The sequence below is a fragment of the Rhinopithecus bieti genome, unplaced genomic scaffold (genome assembly GCF_001698545.2).
Source record: "Rhinopithecus bieti isolate Rb0 unplaced genomic scaffold, ASM169854v2 scaffold_82279, whole genome shotgun sequence".
NCBI lineage: Eukaryota > Metazoa > Chordata > Mammalia > Primates > Cercopithecidae > Rhinopithecus > Rhinopithecus bieti.
The window spans coordinates 41,128-62,667 of NW_016830185.1; the positions used below are offsets into that span (position 1 = coordinate 41,128).

The window sequence follows — 21,540 nt, forward strand, 5'->3', positions numbered from 1 at the left end:
TAACCTATGAGAATAAATGGTAAAAACCAAAAATATATCCCACAAACCAACCAAGAAAACTACTATCAGGAAATGCATTACTTAGCTGGAAGGATCACTACTTAAATTAGTGTAGGCTTTTCTTATGTCTGTCCTTACTCAGATTGTTCACAGCAATCACTCTATCCTAAACTATTTTTTTTAACTTCATACCTACATTCCCCTGAGTATCCCAGCAGGAGAAACAAAGTTGTTATACAAGCATAATTCTACAAAACATAATTAGGATGTAAAGCATATCAGCAAAATAGGGTACATAAAAAATTTCAAAGTCCAACATAAATGACTTTCCACATTACTCAACCACCACTCCCCTTCTACTCATGAGGATTCATATAAGAAATTAGAATTATGAGGGCCAGGTGCAATGGCTCATGCCTCTAATCCCAGCAGTGTGGAAAGCCAAGGCTGGCGGATCGCTTGAGGCCAGAAGTTCGAGACCAGCCTGGGCAACACTGCAAGACCCCCATCTCAAAAAAATACATAAAAATCATTTTTAAAAAGAATTTAGAATTATGACACATGGCACAGTGTTCCTACCTGTTAGAGCCACTATTTCCATTGCTTGAATTCCCTTTAGGTGTGGTACTAGAAGCTTTATTAACAGCTTTCACACCACACTGAGATCTCTCCCTTGATTTATCTGAAATAAAAGTAAAGTTTTATTTAACAAGCCCCTAAATGTAAATAAGCTACAATTTCACAGCAAAATGATTAGAGAATAATTAGAAAGAAACAGCAGGCTGATTACTTCTTAACGTTTATATACTCCTATCTAGGGAATAAAAAGTTATACTAAGCCAGCATTGTACTCATTCTGTGATATAAAACATTTTACTTTGTTGAAATAAAATATATTACTTATAAGTTTCTACAAATAAGCATACCAGTCTCCTCAGTACTGCTTTCATCCGATTTAGATGCACTTCCTATTGATGATGAAGAAGGCCCACCACCAGGCCCATTTTGCACACTGGCAACTGCATTCCTCGGAGGGGGGTCTTTGTGATGAAACTCATTTTCAGGTATCATGTATGACTTTCTACTTTTCAACTGCCCAGAGTAGCTGAAAGTCGCACAAAGTATTTAAATATACAAACACAAATCAAAAAACATAAACATGAGGTTTTTAAGAATTAGCAAGTTATTCATTCTACTATGTAGTTCTAGAGAATTTAAAAAATACCAATTTTTAATAAGTTCTTGAAGGTTTGTATAGAATGCCCAACTTTCTTAAAAATTACAATTTCACTATAAACTAATCCTTAAACTAAGATGGCTTTTTTCTTTTACTCTTGAAGATCTGTTAACTATGATGATAAAATTATATTTCCTTCCAATCAAGAAATATTATATATGACTTTTGAAACTATCATCCAGTATAGACCGGAAGTTGATAATCAGAAGTGGTAACTCTCACCAGCCTGTGGGAACATGATCGCATAATCTCCCATAATCTCCTGAAGGCAGAAGATAAACTTCAACACTGTAAAACATTTTAAAGTCTTCAGAATCCTTCTGTCATCTAGTCTTGTAAATCACATTAAAATATAATTTTGTTACCCCATAGCCAATGCATATAGATCTGGCCTCTTCTCTTTTTCTTCTTGGCAGATTTTGTGTACTCTTCTTTCCAAAGCTTGACCCAGATTCAAAACTTTTGGGTACCAAGGAAGTATTTTTGTTAGCACAATCAAGATATTCCTGATGTGAGTATATTCGCCTGTTTCAAGGCAATGTACCGATGCCTACAACAAACATTTTCAGATCCATTATTATAAAAGTACAAGTATAAAGAGAAAAATTTGCCTTTGAAAAACCCAATTTTTTTTACCTTGGTTAGTTTGTAATGCCATTTATGTACAACATGTCGAAAATTTTCATAGTCTAATTGATCAGCCTTATTTCCACCATCAAAACCAGTTGCCCGTAATATGGTAAGGAATCCTGGATAGTTTCCACATTCCTAAGGAAACAATGTTTGTCACTTTTAAGGAGAAATTATGATCCACAAAATCGCAGAAACTGAAACTTAAGTAGACTAGATCAATGTTTCCATTTAAAACCATCATGCGTATTTTGATAAGTAGTCACAAAAAGTTCAGCTCATACAAAGATATTAATTTGGAACGTCAGTTTGAGATAGAATAAAAATCTATACAGAACTTTTTAATAATGAATTAATTGTGCTTATAAACACGGTTTTACAACTGAATCTTAAACTCAGCTTCTCTTTTAAAACTCAACAATCTAGACATTAATGGATGTGGTCATTATATACATGGGTAAAATATAAGGGTTTTTATTAATCATACCTTTTCATATGTGGCTCTATCACTATGCCACCTGGTCACAGTCTCTAACATGCAGCACAGAAACCTTCCATATCGACTGGCTTCATTTTCAGTACAGCTTGCAACTGTGTAAATTATGTCAGAGAAAACCTACAGGAAAAAAATGTTTAAAACATATAAACAAATCAAGGTCAAAATCACTTAAAAATATTAGAAGATTCTCTTATAGCAAGTCATAATAAACAGGTAAACTTAGTCGAAATGTATATTCCCTTTATATAATGACACTGCAGAGACCTTTGGAGATTTTGGCTTTTGTGGGGAAATAGTGAATTCATAAAACAACCACCCAAAACAAGAACTTTTATAAAGAAAGCTGATTTACAGTGACAGGGGGGAAAAAAAAAACTATCATTATTATTACATAATAGTTTTTTTTATTACATAATAGTTTCTTAACCACTTAGCCATACATATTACTGGGTTTATGGGGAGAGTAAACAGAGGAAATGCTGATAGAAATTAAAAATAGGCAGCTGACATGCTGGAACAAACATTATGTTTTGTGGGGTTTTTTGTTTGTTTGTTTGTTTGTTTTTGAGACGGAGTCTCACTCTGTCACCCAGGCTGGAGTGCCGTGGTGCGATCTCGGCTCACTGAAAGCTCTGCCTCCCGGGTTCACGCCATTCTCCTGCCTCAGCCTCCCGAGTAGCTGGGACAACAGGCACCCGCCACCACGCCTGGCTATTTTTTTTGTATTTTTTTAGTATAGACGGGGTTTCACCGTGTTAGCCAGGATGGTCTCGATCTCCCAACCTCGTGATCCACCCGCCTCGGACTCCCAAAGTACTGGGATTACAGGCATGAGCCACCGTGCCCGGCCACATTATGTTTTTAAACCACAAAATGCAGTAACAAGAAAAAAGCTAAATGCAAAATGTGAATATGACCATACTAAAAAGCTTCCCTGCTTTTATATGTGTGTGAAGGTGTAAACTTTTGTCTTTTTTTTTTTTTTTTTAGAAGTGAAGGTTAAGAATGGAGAAGAGAGTTCTACCTATTATGATACAACATGTAAACTCAAATAGTTAATAGTTTAACCTTGAGTGACTATTACATATCAAGTGCTTTTTATGTGTAGTGATTCATTTAATCCTCACAACAATCTTATGAAGCAGGTACTTATGCTTTACAGATAAGAAAACAGGCACAGAGAGGTTAAATAACTTGCCAAAGATCATAGAGCTAGAAAGTAGTAGATCTAGGATTCAAGTTCAGACACTTGGTTCCTGATTTCATGCTTTTTAACCAAACACACAATAATACCTCTATAAATTACAATGTTAGCTATCTTTGTGTGAGAATTTTTTAAAGGTTGCAGTAAAAACTTACTCGATCATAGCAAAGAAGTGTGGAAAAATTTGGAGTTTTCTGTTGATGTACCAATTCAACAAAACGAGCACAGTAAACAGCATCAATTGCTGAAAAAATACATCGAGGAAATATACACAGCTGTAGAAATTTTGTGATGGTCTCATTTTGGTAGATTCTAAAATAAAGGAAGAATATATTAAGTGGTAAACTTCTTCCTCAAGTGCCTCAAAGCCACTAAACATGACAACATATTACCTTTAGTGTAGAGAATACTATAAAACCACAAACTATTTATAGTTTGTAACCAAATGTCATGCCTGGTCATGATTATCATTTTTATTATGTGGACTTTTTTTCTATCTATGATTTCTCCAGAAATATGTTTTATACAGAAAAGTTGAATGACAAGCTGCCAATATGTAGTTAAAAGTTAATTAACTTCACCAGCAAACTATATCAGTTCCTCTAGTGAACGTGAAGTTGATTCTGCATTAACAAATAACCAAAGAATGGGATAGAAAACACTGAGTTGAAATACAAACATAATACACTGTAACACCTCTAAAGTTATAATGTTTTGTTTTCTGTAATTCACCAGCATTGGGAATGTAACAATTCCAACAACTTACTTGCTAAAAGCCAGTTGTCCTTTTCCAGTTTCAATCTCTGCAGAACTCTCTGTACATGTTCCATCTGTTTCTTTTCTTCTTCAAGAAGCTTGTCCTGAAGGGCAGTACAGCGCTCCTTCTCTTTTTTCTTTTTATTTGGGGGCTACAAAGAATAAATCAGATACTTTTCTAAATATATGCACATTACCTTTCTTCTTTTAATTGAAAAGTTTAAAGAGATAAAGGCTGACAGTTTATAACTACTTTAACATGAATATAGGTCCACCTGAATGTGCTTTTATCTTCATTCAACACACTCATAACATTGTCATGGCATCTTCACACACCATCAAAACAGGCTACATTTGCAACACTGATACTATCAGTCTCAGGCATGGTGTCATCTTTGACTCTTCCTTCTCCTTTATACCAAGACTGGTTTACAAGCCTTGTACACTGCCGCTACCTCCATCAGTCTATGCTCTCACAATAGACTGCCTAAAAATCCACCTAGCTGGTCTTTAGCCTAATGCTAGTCCCTTCCCCTATTAAAAGCATCTTTCATACTGCTGTCATGAGTAATCTGTTTTAAGTACCATTTTTTACATTACTCCCCTGCTCAGGAATCTAAAATAGCTCTCAATTTTACCAAGTCTATTTTTCTCCCTGACTTCCAATGCCCTACATAATCTGGCCCCATCATATTCATATGTATCACTAAGTACATTCACTATGTGAAAGTGAATCAGTAAAAGTGGTCTCCCTAAACCTCAATGTACTTCCTGTCTTTGCTGGAACCCTATGGTGACCTCCCTATCTGCTTCCATATTTCCAAACCTAATCTACCTTCAAGGCCTGTCCATTTCAAGACTCAGCTTTTCAACAGTCTTCTCCTAAAGAACTCACTTCTTGAGAACTACTGATCTTGCTATTAGAGTCACATGAATCACTTTAAGTTACCAGCATAGTTGTCAGGAGAAAAGGACACTCAAATAATTTTTGATTAATCATAATCTCCACCTAGTCACCACCTCCTGGCCCTCCACTCAGAAGTAACTATTAAACCCCATTTAAGAAAATATTATATAGCAACAAGATCACTGTTTTAAGGAACCAGAGCTAAAACAATTTCAAAATATAGGTGAGACCATAAAGTTATTGCACTTGAACTACTAGAACAAAAACCTACCATTTCCTGATTGTCATCAATTGCTTTCATCTGGACTTTAAGTTTATTGACTTCTCGTTCATAGCTGGTGTGTGGAACTGCAAGGTCATACATTGTCAATGACCAGAATGTGGCATAGAATTGAGGGCTGATGTCATCCCAGACTTTGGAAACATGTAAGGAGACCACTGCTTCATGAACAGGCGCCATCACCATCTCACATGATGTAATGTACTTATGAACTTTATGTTGCTGTTTACTTCCCTTTTCTGATTTTTTAAGTTCATCATACTTTGACTGTAGATAAAAAGTAAAAATACATACATACATACATACACACACAACATAATTTATAGCTTTGACTTTCATGGTATAAAAATCTATATTCCCTTCTAAAGAATCAAAAGATGACCAATCTCAAAACTGTTATAGAAATTCTAGTTTCTTACCAACAACGTTTATTTTAAGATAAATCATCTCTGGAAGATATTCCAATCTTTAGTACTGTGTGCCAACTAGGAGATTCTCAGAGGGCTCTTATCTAATCTGACCTGTTGAATAAAGTGAACAGGGTATATGCATGTCCCCCTCTTCCATTCCTCCACCCTACTCCCTCTTGCTGCTGTATCAGGGATTGAACATGTAGGGTTTCCAGTCCTGCTTTTGAGATATTCAAGGGAACAAATAGAAGGTCTTAACATGAGAAAAGAGGAAGAATGGAACTAATAACAGTCAACTAGGACAGAATGTAGTATCACTACATGTAGACCCTACCAAATGTTAAAATTCGTCAATTAAAAAGCTGGATCAAGAGACTGAGGAGGGCAGATCCCTTGAGGTCAGGAGTTCAAGACCAGCCCAGCCAGCATGGCAAAACCCCGTCTCTACAAAAAATTAGCCAGGTGTGGTGGCACATGCCTGTAATCCCAGCTACTTGGGAGGCTGAGGTGAGAGGATCACTTGAATCCCAGAGGCAGAAGTTGCAATGAGCTGAGATCATGCCCCTGCACTCCAGACTGGGTGACAGAAGGAGACTGTCTCAAAAAAGAAAAAAAAAAAAAAAAAAAAAGCTGGATCAACATTAAGAAAAGTTACAAGAAATTTGTTTTAAGACTGCTAAGTAGGGTGACCAATTGTCAGGGTTTTCTGGGGATTTAGGGGTTTCTGGGGATTTAAGACTTCAGTGCCAAAACTGGGAACATCCCAGGCAAACCGGGACCAACTGGTTACTCTATTGCTAAGCCAAATAAATTTTTCTGTGAAAAGCTTTGGTATATTGAAGTTTAAAGCATGTGAGAACTGATGCTGCAGCTTCTTTTGCTTAACTGGTTTATCCTAATTTGGGGGAAAAGTCAGAGGAATGCCATATTCTTAATTGTATGAGAAAAAATGTGTTAGTACAATGGGAGGGGCTGTAGAGATATGTGTATGCCAAATATATTATACATATATATACACACACACACACAAAATATACATATTCTCTATATATATTCTCTATATATGAAGATAACATATATGAAAATAACATACNATGCTGAAGCTTCTTTTGCTTAACTGGTTTATCCTAATTTGGGGAAAAGTCAGAGGAATGCCATATTCTTAATTGTATGAGAAAAAATGTGTTAGTACAATGGGAGGGGCTGTAGAGATATGTGTATGCCAAATATATTATACATATATATACACACACACACACAAAATATACATATTCTCTATATATATTCTCTATATATGAAGATAACATATATGAAAATAACATACATATATATGAACATACATACATATATATATATATGAAGATAACACAGAGTTGCTATTGTTTCACATCCTTCAGTCTCTTTAGGATGAATGAGCTCTCATGCAGAAAACTTTGTTTGGGTTAGGTATCACCCTTAATACGAACCTAAAGGATGTCCTAAAACTAATTACTACTTTATGTTAGAAAATAACTTAAATCATTCTATTTGTGCTAAACACATAACCCAAAATGAGATGACCAAAGGCTCTGCTTCCAGTTCTACACTGTGATAGGAAAAAGAGTCTCAGCTCCTTACAGCTCAGTTACCTGCCTTCCTTCCTGACTGCTCAATTTTACAATTGTTCTAGAATTTTACAATTGTTCTAGAAGTGGGAAGATTTATGCTCCGTTACCCCCATTTTAGAGAGCATGCTGACAACCACTGAGACCACATAAGTGACAAAGTTACAAAGAACATTAGTTATGAAAAAGGAGTCCCAATTGCATCAGAAACCTGAGGGAACAGCAGTTGGGAAAACAGAGAATTTTTTTTAATTTAGAGAACAGGTCTTATTGAAGGTAACTAATATGAATCTAGATGAGCAGAATGACTTCTAAGGTTCTAACAAAACGGGATAAAACAGGGCTGACACTATCTGCATAAAAGACAGCCTAGCTACCTGTTCTGGGCAAGATCTAGAATATGAACTAGGTAAAAGCCTATCTTTCAGAACTGTGTCTCAAGGTGGACCACAACCTCAACAGTTAAAACTAAAAATTAGTTTATCAGTATGAGAGGGTTACGTGATAGCTCCAGTCTCCCCAGTCCTCTGGGTTTGAATCTGTGATTTCTATTGTTAGGAACCCCATAGTCACTACCTAGTTAGAAAAATAGGCTTGGTCAGAAAAGAAGGCTATACTTCATATTTACCTAGGATGAATATGTCCTTGTCTAAAGTCAGTTTAACTCCCACTTCAAGTTCACACCTTCAGTCAAATGTAGAGACATAACAGTTCTACATTTCAAATCACCTGGGGAACTAGACTTATGGAATAGAACTGATATCCACAATTATTGCTGTACTTCTCACTATTGTTCAAAAATCTCATCTCAAGAATCTGAGCAGGCCAGGCACAGTGGCTCATGCCTGTAATGCCAGCACTTTGGGAGGCCGAGGCAGGCGGATCACCTGAGGTCAGGAGTTTGAGACCAGCCTGGCCAACATGGCAAAACCCCATCTCTTCTAAAAATACAAAAATTAGCTGGGTGTGATGGTGGGCACCTGTAATCCCAGCTACTTGGGAGCTTGGGATAGGAGTTGAACCCGAGAGGTGGAAGTTGCAGTGAGCTGAGATTACACCACTGCACTCCAGCCTGGGAGACAGAGCGAGACTCCATCTCAAAAAAAAAAAAAAAAAAAGAATCTGAGCAGCGTTTGGCTGAATTATCTCCAAGAGAGCCTGCTGATAGTCAATTTATAGAGGGGACATAGCAGTCACCTCTTCAACAGAGGTTTTCACTCAAGAAGCAAAAGCAAGGATCCCAGGGCAGCTTGGATGCCCATCCAGTGCAACCACAAGGTTGCTGGTAAACCCCTTTTCCAGAAAGTGGCGTGTTGCCTACAGATAAGACTTATATCTAACTTGGCTATACAGCCACTTCCGATTTCTGTTTTCTTCCAAGCCTGAGAGGGAAATGCCATTTCTTTGTTTAGGTTTTTGCATCTCTTAAAAGACAAACATAATATTTTACACAAGTAAGAGAGAAAAGGTAGCTTGAATGACCTGCTCCATTTTCTGACCTGGCAAAGTTCAGCCAACGTCAGACAATCAGGTGTTCCTGTTTGCTAGGATTCCATATTGCTGATTAGTGTGTTCACTTAGCACAGGGCAGGTCAGAATTCCTAAGATGAAGCAACTCTCCCACCTCTGTCTGTCAAGGAATCAGGTACCCTCTTGTACAGCTGAGAATGATCTACCATGGGGTGTAACAACAGTAAGACATTACACAAAGACAGCATACAATTCTCTGGATTGAGAGGATCTAAAGGGGAAGAAGCTAGCCTAACACCACTCCCTTATTGTCTTTTCCCTTCAGAGTGTATACATAACACAGGAATTTCTGCATAGTGCTAACAAAGTGATAATTAAATCAAGTAACAGTTAGGAAAGAAGTGGGAGACTGTAGCAGTTGATATAGTAAACACTAACAGCAGATGTTTGATTAAATGATTAGACTCCACATTTCTCATCACCTTTTTTGTATACCTCTACCACACAGCTCTGTACCCCTATTGGAAACAAAGAAGGAATCCTAGTTTAAGGGCCAAAACCTTCCCCCAAAATCTGTAGTGAAATGTACTTACAGATAAAATCGTTAAGAAATAATTTGGATCGTTCTTGAGCGGCAGCAAAGACACTTGTACTTACCGAAATATGATGCGCATACATTGGCCTAGACAGGAAAAATGCTGCATCATGGGGTGTATGAAATTCATTACAGAGTACATCAATTGAAGGCACTCGCTTTATATAATCTTCTGTGCTCAGATTAGATGCTAAAAACCCACCAAACTGCACCAGGGTATCATGACACTAAATTTAAAAAATAAGACAAAATCAACATATTTTCCAAAGTGATTAAGAAGTCATTTCAGGAATATTTTAACAATTAAGAATCCAAATTTTATAATTTAAAAGGACTTTAGAGACCATCTACAAGTATAATCACACGACCATGTTACGAAAAAAGATGCCAAGGCCCTGACAGGTTGACTAATCCAAGGCTTTACTAGCCAACTAGGTCTCTAAATGTCAAGCTGTTGTTCATCACTTTTAGTGGAATATATTTACCTAAATCAAATAAAATAATAACCATAGGCAAACAGAAGTCAATTCCTTTGCCCTTAAAAGAAGAAAACTTTATTTACAGAATATATTTATAAATATTAAGTACCAAAACTTAAGATTAGCACACAAAATGTGTTTAACTATCAACTATAATGCAAAGAAAAAGAGAGATAGCAACCCAGCCTGGGCAACATGGCAGAGCTCCAACTCTACAAAAAAAATCCAAAAATTAGCCAGGCATGGTGGTGCATGCCTATAGTCCTCAGCTACTCGGGAGGCTGAGGTAGACTGATCACTTGAGCCAGGGAGGTAGAGGCTATAGTGAGCTGAGATCATGCACTGCACTCTAGCCTGGGTAACAGAGTGAGGCCTTGTCTTAAAAAACAAAAAGGAAAAGAGAGCGAGCATGCACGAGTGAGCAAGCAAGCAAGCATCTATTCTGTTATGACTGAGATTTCCAGAGATCAGGAAAGATATAAATGCAAACAACTTGAAGTTGCAGGGATTTAATGATGTAATATTTAATTAACTGACAGCCTTACACATAACATATCTTGGAGCTATCTCTTAAATATCATAATTTACATAGAAATAGGCCCTATTTCTAGAATGTCTTTCACATTAGATTAGGATGTCTCATATTCACATGATGTGCAAAATGACATTTTCAAATTATAACACATTATCTTCCCTTAACAGGATTAAAACATGTACATAAACATAAAAGCCACTTTAACTTGCCTGGTCATAGAGCTTTCCCACAAGTTTCAAATGTTTCTCTCCACCTTCCTGAAAGATTACCCCATTTCTCTGCTGAGCCATAAGCAGACAGAGAGGAAGGGCAAGATCATGGTCCAATAGAGCATCCTTTAATCTCTGAGAGGATTTTTTAGTGTTTCTGATCTGACCAAAATAACCACCCTGCACAAGAGAAGACACGAATTTACCAGTGTACAGTACATAACCCATGCTAATTTGAAAAAAGGCAGAAAAAAGTTGAGTTAAAATCCTTAATATAAAAAACTCCTACATTCCATATTCCTTCCCTTACACAAATTTATTTCAGTGACTATTACAGACTACAGTCACTGGCTTAAAGGCAAATGTCAACTGAATTTAAATTTTTGCATATTTTCCATTTTCCACCTTGCAGTCCGTCATAAAGGATTATTCGTTATTCAGTATGGCACAGATTCAACAGAGCAACTAAGACTTAAGGGAGTGAGGATATCAAGGATCACAGAAGATTTAGTAATTATTTGGTAATTTTATTTATTTATTTATTGAGACAGAGTCTCACTCTCTTGCCCAGGCTGGAGTGCAATGGCGAGATCTTGGCTCACTGCAACCTCCGCCTCCTAAGTTCAAGCAATTCTCCTGCCTCAGCCTCTCAAGTAGCTGGGATTACAGGTGCCCACCACTACGTGTGGCTAATTTTTTGTATTTTTAGTAGAGGTGGGGTTTTGCCATATTGGCCAGGCTGGTCTCGAACTCCTGACCTCAGGTGATCCACCCACTTCCCAAAGTGCTGGGATTATAAGCGTGAGCCACCACACCCGGCCTTATTTGGTAATTATTTTCCTTATGGATGCATTTCTTACTGTCTTTGTTTTTTCTTTTTTATTATACTTTAAGTTCTAGGGTACATGTGCATAACGTGCAGGTTTGTTACCTATGTTTACATGTGCCATGTTGGTGTGCTGAATCCATTAACTCGTCATTTACATTAGGTATATCCCCTAATGCTATCACTCCCCCGTCCCTCCACCCCACAACAGGCCCCAGTGTGTGATGTTCCCCTTCCTTTGTCCAAGTATTCTCATTGTTCAATTCCCACTTATGAGTGAGAACATGCAGTGTTTAGTTTTCTGTTCTTGTGATAGTTTGCTGAGAATGATGGTTTCCAGCTGCATTCACATCCCTGCAAAGGACGTGAACTCATCCTTTTTTATGGCTGCATAGTATTCCATGGTGTATATGTGCCACATTTTCTTAATCCAGTCTGTCATTGATGGACATCTGGGTTGGTTCCAAGTCTTTGCTATTGTGAATAGTGCTGCAATAAACATACGTGTGCATGCGTCTTTATAGCAGCATGATTTATAATCCTTTGGGTATATACCCAGTAATGGGATGGCTGGGTCAAATGGTATTTCTAGTTCTAGATCCTTGAGGAATCGCCACACTGTCTTCCACAATGACTGAACTAGCTTACAGTCCCACCAACAGTGTAAAAGTGTTCCTATTTCTCCACATCCTCTCCAGCACCTGTTTCCTGACTTTTTAATGATCACCATTCTATCTGGTATGAGATGGTATCTCATTGTGGTTTTGATTTGCATTTCTCTGATGGCTAGAAAATTTTTGCAATCTACTCATTTGACAAAGTGCTAATATCCAGAACCTACAAAGAACTCAAACAAATTTACAAGAAAAAAACAAACAACCCCATCAAAAAGTGGGGTTAAAATCCTTAATATAAAAAACTCCTACATTCCATATTCCTTCCCTTACACAAATTTATTTCAGTGACTATTACAGACTACAGTCACTGGCTTAAAGGCAAAGGATATGAACAGACACTTCTCAAAAGAAGACATTTATGCAGCCAGCAGACACATGAAAAAATGCTCATCATCACTAGCCATCAGAGAAATACTTACTGTCTTTTATACTTTGTTTCAGCTTTTTTAAAAAGTTGAAGTAATTACTGTATCTCAATTTCAAAAGGGGGTAGGGATGGTTGTGAAAGGAAGGTATGTACGGCTTTGACATTTGGTTTTATAAACTTACATATTGTTTGGATTCTCTACTATGACCATGCATACATCAATGAATTTTAAAAGTTGATGAACAAAAATAGCAATTCTTACCTCAGCTTTTAGCTGCTCTCCACCAGTCATAGCCTCTAGTTGCTCCATTGTCATTTCCTCTGTAATTTCTATTCCTGCCATTTTTTGCACCACTTCTTTCAATATAAGCAGGTCAAAACTATTCAAAAAGAAAAAAGAAACAGTGTATAGTTAGAACTTCAAATATAAAAGTAACAATATATTGTAATTAATATACTGAGAAACCCTAAATTATTTGTATATAAATATGGGAGAAGGGGCGGAAGCAGTTTTTAACTGCATTCCTAGAACTATATTGACAAATACTTGGTGTGTAAGTTCATTTTAACTTTTACTTGGAAATAATTTCAAATTTACAGATAGGATGGAAAAATAAAAACAGTACAAAGCTCACCCATATATCCTTTACCTCAACTTCACCTGGTAACATTTTTACTCCTGCTTGATCATTTGCATTTCCTCTCCCTCTCTGGAGCCCCTTTCTACATACATAGTCACACACTCAATTTTTTAATCATTTGAGGGAAAATTATTTATATATCATGGCCTTTTACCCCTAAAATTTCTAAGACTGCATTTCCTAAGAGAGCTATTCTCTTAAATAACCACAGCACAGTTATCAATTTTAGTACATCAAACACTGATAAAATCCTTAAATCTACCATTGATATTTCATTTTATCAGTTGACCCAATAAAGTCCTTCACAGCATTTTTTCTCCTCCAATACAGGATGGCCAAAACATTTTTGATGGTATAGAGCCATTTCTAAATAATCCATTTACTAAAAAGGGACAAAGATGTAGCATGGTCACATACACTTGGAAGAAAAGCAGGGAAGGAAGGAAAAAAAGAAGTTCTAAGCTGTGATATCTGAGCCAAAGATGACAATTTAGTGGCCAGCCCAGAGCACATTTCAGTAATGTGCCAACAGTTACGCTTTTTAATCTTCAAAGTTTAGGACTACCAATGAAAATAATACCTTATGTCCTCTAAGATCTTCTTTAATTAGTTAATCTAAACAAAGTAAAAACATTCTTTCCTAAAAAATCCAGATGTTTCTCCAAACATAAAGTCAGACATACCCAAGACACAAGCTAATAGACAAAAGAACCATTTTCTAAGATTCTTATTAAGGGTTTGTTCTCTCAACTTGCCGTGCTTTCCTTAGTTGCTTTTGTTTTTTTTTTGTTTTTTTTTTTTTGTTTGTTTGTTTGTTTGTTTTTTTTAAAGAAAGCCCTCATGAAAACTAGTATATAAGTACCAATGAAACAGTTTATTTTTTCTTCAAACTATGTTTTAATTAGATGGTCACACAAACTGTATTCATAGTACAGAAAGCTGAGTTATAGATTTAAAAAATGATGTATGTTATTCCGGCCTATAGATAAAGAAGAATAAAAATATATAGAAATGGCAGAGAGACGAGCATAAGGGATGTGCCAAAAAAAACATAAGTTTAAATATTTTTTAAGTTTTCCCTAAGCCAAAATAAGAATCTGTCAATAATTACTTAGGTAATACTTGTTTGGAACACCAAATAGCTTTTAATGTTTTGTTTGTTTGCTTTCTACCAGAAAGCTTCTGAAAACAATTTCAGGTTCTTTGATTCTAGTCAGTCTACTTCTCATGAGGTTTAATATATATACATACTAATTCAAACTCTAAGCACTGATATTGGCCCAAAATAAAATAAACTTCAGTATTTATAAAGAAAAAAGGACATTGTCCAAAAGGTATGGAAGCCTTATGTATCTCTAAAACTCAAATTCAAAAATTATGCTTTAAAGGTATTATATACACCCTCAAAATAAATATGTTCCTACCAGATGTTCAATGTGATACAGGTCAATTACTGCATACTGACCTAGTGCAGTATGTTTTGTTATAGGAAGATACACAATATATCATATTAGGCATTTACTCAAAAGCCCAATAGGCAGTCAAAATAAATGAAAGTATATTTTTAGAGCATTAACATATATAGCCAAATAGTACATTTATTCATGAAAAAAAAGTGTCTATTTATGTATGATCATTTAACTAAAGAATTTCATGTAAATAAGTGAGCAACTATTCTACTTGAGCCTACAACCAACAAGTAAGTAGTCTTTCAGGATAATAGGAGTCTCAATAACCCCAAACCACCAGAAGTACTCTATTGAATTTCGTTATGTATAATTTGCTATGGAATACCTTTTGCCCGCCTTTAGCTGATTGGCAACATACTGAAGAAGACCAGCAAGATCAATTGGATATTTACGAAAAACTGCACCACAGAAACTAGCCAGACCTATATGAAATAAAAAAGGAGTAAAAACAACTCATAAAACAAAATGCACAAGTATCATTTCAACTAAACCTCTAAAATAAAATGAGATAGGAATCATTGTATTGCTGATGCTGTTGAATGGAGTTTCATAATAATAACAATAACCAATATTTATTGAGCATACATATGTCAAGCACTGTACCAAGCACTTTATAATGATTATCTCACTTAATCCTTGCAACTATTATCCTATGTTGGTATCACCTATTGATGAGGCAAATTCAGAACAGACATGTCATGTAACTTGCTCACGGTCACATAGTATAAAGTAGAGCAGTAAGTCAAATCTTTGCAGCCTGATTCCAGAGTTTGTGAAACTAAGATATAACAAAATCTTGCAGATCACTCAGTAAACTTGAATAAATGACAAAATGCCAGCCCTCGAATTGAGTCAAGGAAAAAAAAAAATGTCTTTTTATCTAAGAACATGTTACTAGTTGTGGAGGTGCAAGAAAATAAAGTATTACCAGACCTGGAAGCAGACAAGAGACCAATTTTAACCAATGGTCCTTATCATACCATGAATAGGGAGGAGACTCCAGCCAATACAAGAGTAGGAGATTCAAGTAAAGTCAAGTATTCTGCAACCTATTCCACAACTATTTGCTAAGCACCTAAATGATATTGGACAAAACTCAAGTCCTGCCTTCAAGGAGCTGAGTCTAGTGGAAGATACAGAAAAGTAAACAAATAACTATGATGAGCAAAATGCTCCATGGGAATATAAAAGAGGAACGCCCAATTCAGACTTGTGGGTGGGAGCATTAACAGAAAAAGCTTTCCAGAAGAAGTGACCTCTAAGCTGAAATCTAATGAATAAACAGAACACGGAGTGGGCCATGAAGGATATTCCAAGTCAAGTGAATAATGGGCAAAAGTTCACGGAAAGTACAAGAAGTTCAGTATTAATGGAATCTAGAATATTGGGAAGCAGGGAAAAGATGAGGCTAGAACAGTGCAAAAGGACCTGATTTCAAAAGAACTTACTTGTATGACTTATTAAACATTTCGGACTTTAAAGGACAATGGGGAGCCACTGCAAGATTCCGCTATCAGATACAATAAGTTGAAAGAAAGGGAACTGGCTGCTAGAAACCAAAGGTACAAGAATTAAAAAGAAATATGGTTAGTTTTTTTGGTTAAACTAAGTCAAGTTTTTGTTCTTTTAAGATGACTGGAACCTCAGGATGGAATGGGAAGAAATGAGACTAGCTCCCTTATGATCAACTCCTATGAAATAATGTTAGTTAAAAAGAAGGAGATTTTTGGCTAGGCATGGTGGCTCATGCCTGTAGTCCCAGCACTTTGGGAGGCCAAGGTGGGCAGATCACTTGAGGTCAGGAGTTTGAGACCAGCCTGGCCAACATGGTGAAATCCTGCCTCTAACGAAAATACAAAAATTAGCTGGGCATGGTGGCACATGCCTGTAATCCCAACTACTAGGGAAGCTGAGGCAGGAGAATTGCTAGAACCTGGGAGGCGGAGGCTGCAGTGAGTCGAGATCACACCACTGCACTCCAGCCTGGATGACAGAGCGAGACTCCATCACAAAAAATAAATAAATAAATAAATAAATAAAAAGAAGGAGATTTCATCTCCCCAGTAATGCTTACCCAAATTCTATCACAGTCAATAATGGTCTCTTAAGTTAGGAAAATAAATAAGTACCATATCAACCTCCTTAAGTAGCCAAGGACTCTGTAGAACAAAGTAGCTAGATATTCTCAACAACTCTTAACAAGTAGGCTTCTAAAAGTCTCTAAGCGTAGGTAATAAAACACATAACATGGCAGTTACCACAGACAGTATTTTCATTTTCGCAAAAATAAAAATACTTACTCTGAAGCCAGCTTGAGATGGTTGTGTCATCATGTTTCATTCTTTCCTTTTCTGGATTAGCTAAAGCTTCAATGATACAATCTTTCATACATTAAGAAAAAACTTAAGTCATTACATCTCTAATAAAGACCCTTAAAACATAAATATGCCACATCATAGGGGCAAAATTGTTGGTCATTACAAATTATTTTTCTTTTTTTCCAAGACCAGGGATGTTGCTAAAACTAATTATTGAAAAATACACTCATTGTAGTACCAACATTCCTTCTTTAGCCTCCTTTCCATCTTTCAGCAATCAAGATAGATTCCATCAATATCAAGATGTCTGGTAAGCCAGTTGGGTGCAGTGGCTCATGCCTCTAATCCCAGCACTTTGGGAGGCCAAGGTGGGTGGATCACTTGAGGTCAGGAGTTCAAGATCACCCTGGCCAACCTAGTGAAATCCCATCTCTACCAAAAAACTAGGAAATTAGCCAGGTGTGATAGCACCCGCCTGTAATCCCAGCTACTTGGGAAGCTGAGGCAAGAGACTCACTTGAACCCAGGAGGCGGAGGTTGCAATGAGCCGAAACCGTGCCACTGCACTCCAGCCTGGGCGACAGAGCAAAACTCCATCTCGCAAAAAAAAAAGTCTGGTAAGCCTCATGTCTCCCTTTATACAACACAAAGACACACACTCTCTCTCTCTTTCTCTCTCTCTCTCACACACACACACACACACACACTACTGACTGACCAAACTTCAGATCAGCCACCTGAGTCAACCTCAGATGGTTACTAAAGGAAAACAGAATGAAAATAAAACATTTACCATATGATCTATTAAATATGAAATCTACATATTACTTCATTTGAAAGGATACAGGCCAAGACATCATAATTCAATGAAGTGAGGTATTTCAATGAATCTACTACAGGTGTTATTAAGTTATCATACTTCTGTATTTGTGACAAGATCTGGAAAACAGCAACAAATAATAGAAGGTATTAACTGATCAAAGGATTTCTATTGTGCCAACTAAGTAATGGCTACACTTTTTATTTTTCAAAAGAAATAATGCTTATAATTAAAGTGGCTTCCTATATAAATATTTAAATAAAGTGGTTTCTATATAAATATTTCATATATATATAGAAATTACTATTTTATCTCTGCCTTAGAGAATATTTTCTTAGGCTACATTTTTCAGTTAGAAAATAATTCCAATTCTATAAAAAATGACAGTGGTAATCTGACTGGAATTGCAATGAATCTGTAGATTCCTTTGGGCGGTATGGACATTTTAACTATATTGATTCTCCCAATCCAAGAGCATGGAATGTCTTTCCACTTGCTTTTATCATCTATGATTTCTTTCATCAGTGTTTTACAGTTCTAATACAGATCTTTCACCTCCTTGGTTAGATATATCTCTTGGCACTTTTTTTGTGACTATTATAAATGGGATTGTGCTCTTGATTTGGTTTTCAGCTTGAACATTATTGGTGTATAGAAATGTTACAGATTTTTGTATGTTGATTTTGTATCCTGAAACTTTACTATGGGTACACATGGACATAAAGATAGAAAGACACTGGGGACTCTAAAAGTAAGTGGGGTGGGGCTTGTGAAGGTTTGAAAAACTACCTACTGGGTACTATGCTCACAATTTGGGTGAGGAGTTCAATAGAAGGCCAAACCTCAGCATTATGCAATACATCCATGTAATAAACCTGCACATGTACCCCTTGAATCTTAAAAAAATTAATTAAAAAAGGAAATAACTCCAGTTGGCCTAAAGCTGAATTTTGGAATGAAAGAGTCTAGTCTCTCTCATGTGTTTTAGAAATCTCTAAATATTGGCCAGGCATGGTGGCTCACGCCTATAATCCTAGCACTTCAGGAGGCCAAGGCGGGTGGATTACCTGAGGTCAGGAGCTCAAGACCAGCCTGGCCAACATGGTGAAACCACATCTCTACTAAAAATACAAAAAATTAGCCAAGTGCAGTGGCGCGCGCCTGTAATTCCAGTTACTCAGGAGACAGAACCCGGGAGGCAGAGGTTGCGGTAAGCCGAGATCGGGTCACTGCACTATAGCCTGGGTGACAGAGCAAGACTTCATCTCAAAAAAAATAAATAAATAAAAATAAATAAACATTGCAGTGATAGTACTACAGGTAAATCACAATGAAATGTCATTTGAATGTTTCTAAAAGCTAAAATCAAGTAATAAGTCCAGAAATCAAAATGTGGTATACAAAATAACATTATATATACAAAATAACTATTATAATTGTCTATAATAGTAGCACTGTTACTATTAATAGAAAAATAGTTCAATGTGTTACATATACTGTGCAGTAATTTTGTTTTACAATGTTTCATTTTCTAACATCATTCTGTTTCCACCTGAGCTGATTTAAAGGCAACAAAAGAAAATCCCTTAAAATAATATTAACCTCAAAACATACATAATCAAACAAAATGGTTGGATTGCTGTGGCTCAACTTCCCAATTTGTCTTCCAGAAGGCTTCACATTTTCCTTGGTTAGGCGCCTACAGAGGAAGAAAAAGGTGGCAGGGATCATCTTAAGTAACATTCCTTGTAATGTTGATAGCTTTGTTACATCATCGTGGGGGAAAAAGCAATTATTCCCCAAATATCCAAAACGGATTAATGCAAACAACCACATTCATCACATCCTTTATGGCAGGATTTGGGCTATTTTGGTTAGGGATTCTCCCAGAGGGTATTGAGATTTTATATTAAATGCTTAACATTTATAAAATACACATTTCCACTTCATAGTAATAGTCTACTAATCAGTAAAACTCTTAATGTACTCTGCAAGTACATAAAACTCTTCTTACAAAGAATCAAAATTATTTCAGATTTAGGATGACTCATTTATCAGTTTAGGGATTAAGATATCAAATTTGGTGTCATGCAATGAAATGCCTCATGCCATCTGGCTCAGTGACTCTAACACAGCAATAGTTAATGCTGTACTCCTCAATATGTAAAGTTATCTGCTTTTCATATTCAAGGTAAACAATGTTTTGAAACTAAATTCTACTCCTTTCCTTCCTCTTTATTTCTTCCTTTGCTCATCATCCTTTTACCAGCATTCTTCAAATTTATATCTATTAATTCTTACAGTTCAAAACAATTATTATACAGAATCTTAAATGCCTCTGCTGAGATTATTACATAATAAATCTAGAGACTTGAAGAGGCTACAAGTGACAGGAAGGAAGCTTTCTAGGATGAAAACATAATGAAGTAAATTATGAATTCAGTTTATAATTCAGAAGATGTGACCATTATCCAAGTGACAAACTTGCTATAATTAATTTCTCATGACAAAACTGGCCCCATCAATCAAAATTATTTCATCATCAACTGCTGCCCTTTCCAATTCTCCATATCCCAGTTTTTGTTTCATAGAAAAGAGAGACCATTAGTTTTAACAGTTAGCTATACAGTATTTTGTTCAAATTTCCAACATACCACTACCTGTCCCTATTTCTAACCCCAATATTTCAGGTGCCTCCCTCTACTTGCCAAGGTCAACCCCTCCTCTCTCTGTTTTTTATTCCATTCCCTTCTGCCTCCATCACCCTGGAGGGACAAACAAACAAAAATTAAAGAAATATTTTCTTGTCTTTGTCTTCCCCTCAAACCACCAGTGTCTAGCATATGGAACACAACAAACATTTGTAGAAAGAATTATTAAATGCCCTATAGCAAGCTCATGTTTTAAATAGTATTCAAAACTCATGAAATTCTACAAGTAATAAACTAATACATTATATGCTCAATGTAAAAACTTCAAACAGTAACAAAATCATATTGTTTAAGCCTGGTAAAATAGTTTTAGCTTACGAATATAACAGAAATCCAAGTATATTAAAATTCTGCACATATTATTCTGTAGTAAATTATATTTTATTCATTCATATTAATACCTGTGATGACAGTCAAAGTACTAAGCATTAGAAAAACAAGGAAGATTGTGTCTCAGCCTTTTGGCTAAGGTCAAGTGTAGAAATATAAGGATGAGGCCGGGTGCAGTGGCTCACACCTGTAATCCCACCACTTTGGGAGGCCGAGGTGGGTGAATCACAAGGTTAGAAGTTCGAGACCAGCCTGGCCAACATGGTGAAACCCCGTCTCTACTAAAAATACAAAAAATTAGCTGGACGTAGTGGCGGGCGCCTGTAATCCCAACTATTTGGGAGGCCGAGGCAGGAGAATAGCTTGAACCCAGGAGGCAAAGGTTGCAGTGAGCCGAGATCGTGCCACTGCAGCACTCCAGCGTGGGCGACAGTGCAAAACTCCATCTCCCAAAAAAAAAAAAAAAAAAAAAGGAAGAAAAAAAAAAAAAAAATTAGCCGGGCATGGTGGCGGGCGCCTGTAGTCCCAGCTACGCAGGAGGCTGAGGTGGGAGAATGGCGTGAACC

The 21,540-nt window shown here is 36.5% G+C and overlaps 1 protein-coding gene across 1 annotated transcript in view; it reads right to left on the reverse strand.

The window, feature by feature from the left end:
• The window catches only part of THOC2 (THO complex subunit 2), a gene marked incomplete at its 5' end in the record, with an annotated part of 80,812 nt that overhangs the window by 11,351 nt on the left and 47,921 nt on the right, over positions 1 to 21,540 (reverse strand). The window contains 15 exon segments of the mRNA XM_017865225.1: positions 580 to 682; positions 927 to 1,105; positions 1,603 to 1,787; positions 1,874 to 2,005; positions 2,355 to 2,483; positions 3,726 to 3,882; positions 4,333 to 4,478; positions 5,505 to 5,780; positions 9,655 to 9,819; positions 10,816 to 10,995; positions 12,948 to 13,065; positions 15,121 to 15,217; positions 17,096 to 17,176; positions 17,959 to 18,052; positions 19,548 to 19,632. Coding sequence (XP_017720714.1) covers positions 580 to 682; positions 927 to 1,105; positions 1,603 to 1,787; positions 1,874 to 2,005; positions 2,355 to 2,483; positions 3,726 to 3,882; positions 4,333 to 4,478; positions 5,505 to 5,780; positions 9,655 to 9,819; positions 10,816 to 10,995; positions 12,948 to 13,065; positions 15,121 to 15,217; positions 17,096 to 17,176; positions 17,959 to 18,052; positions 19,548 to 19,632 — 2,127 coding nt within the window.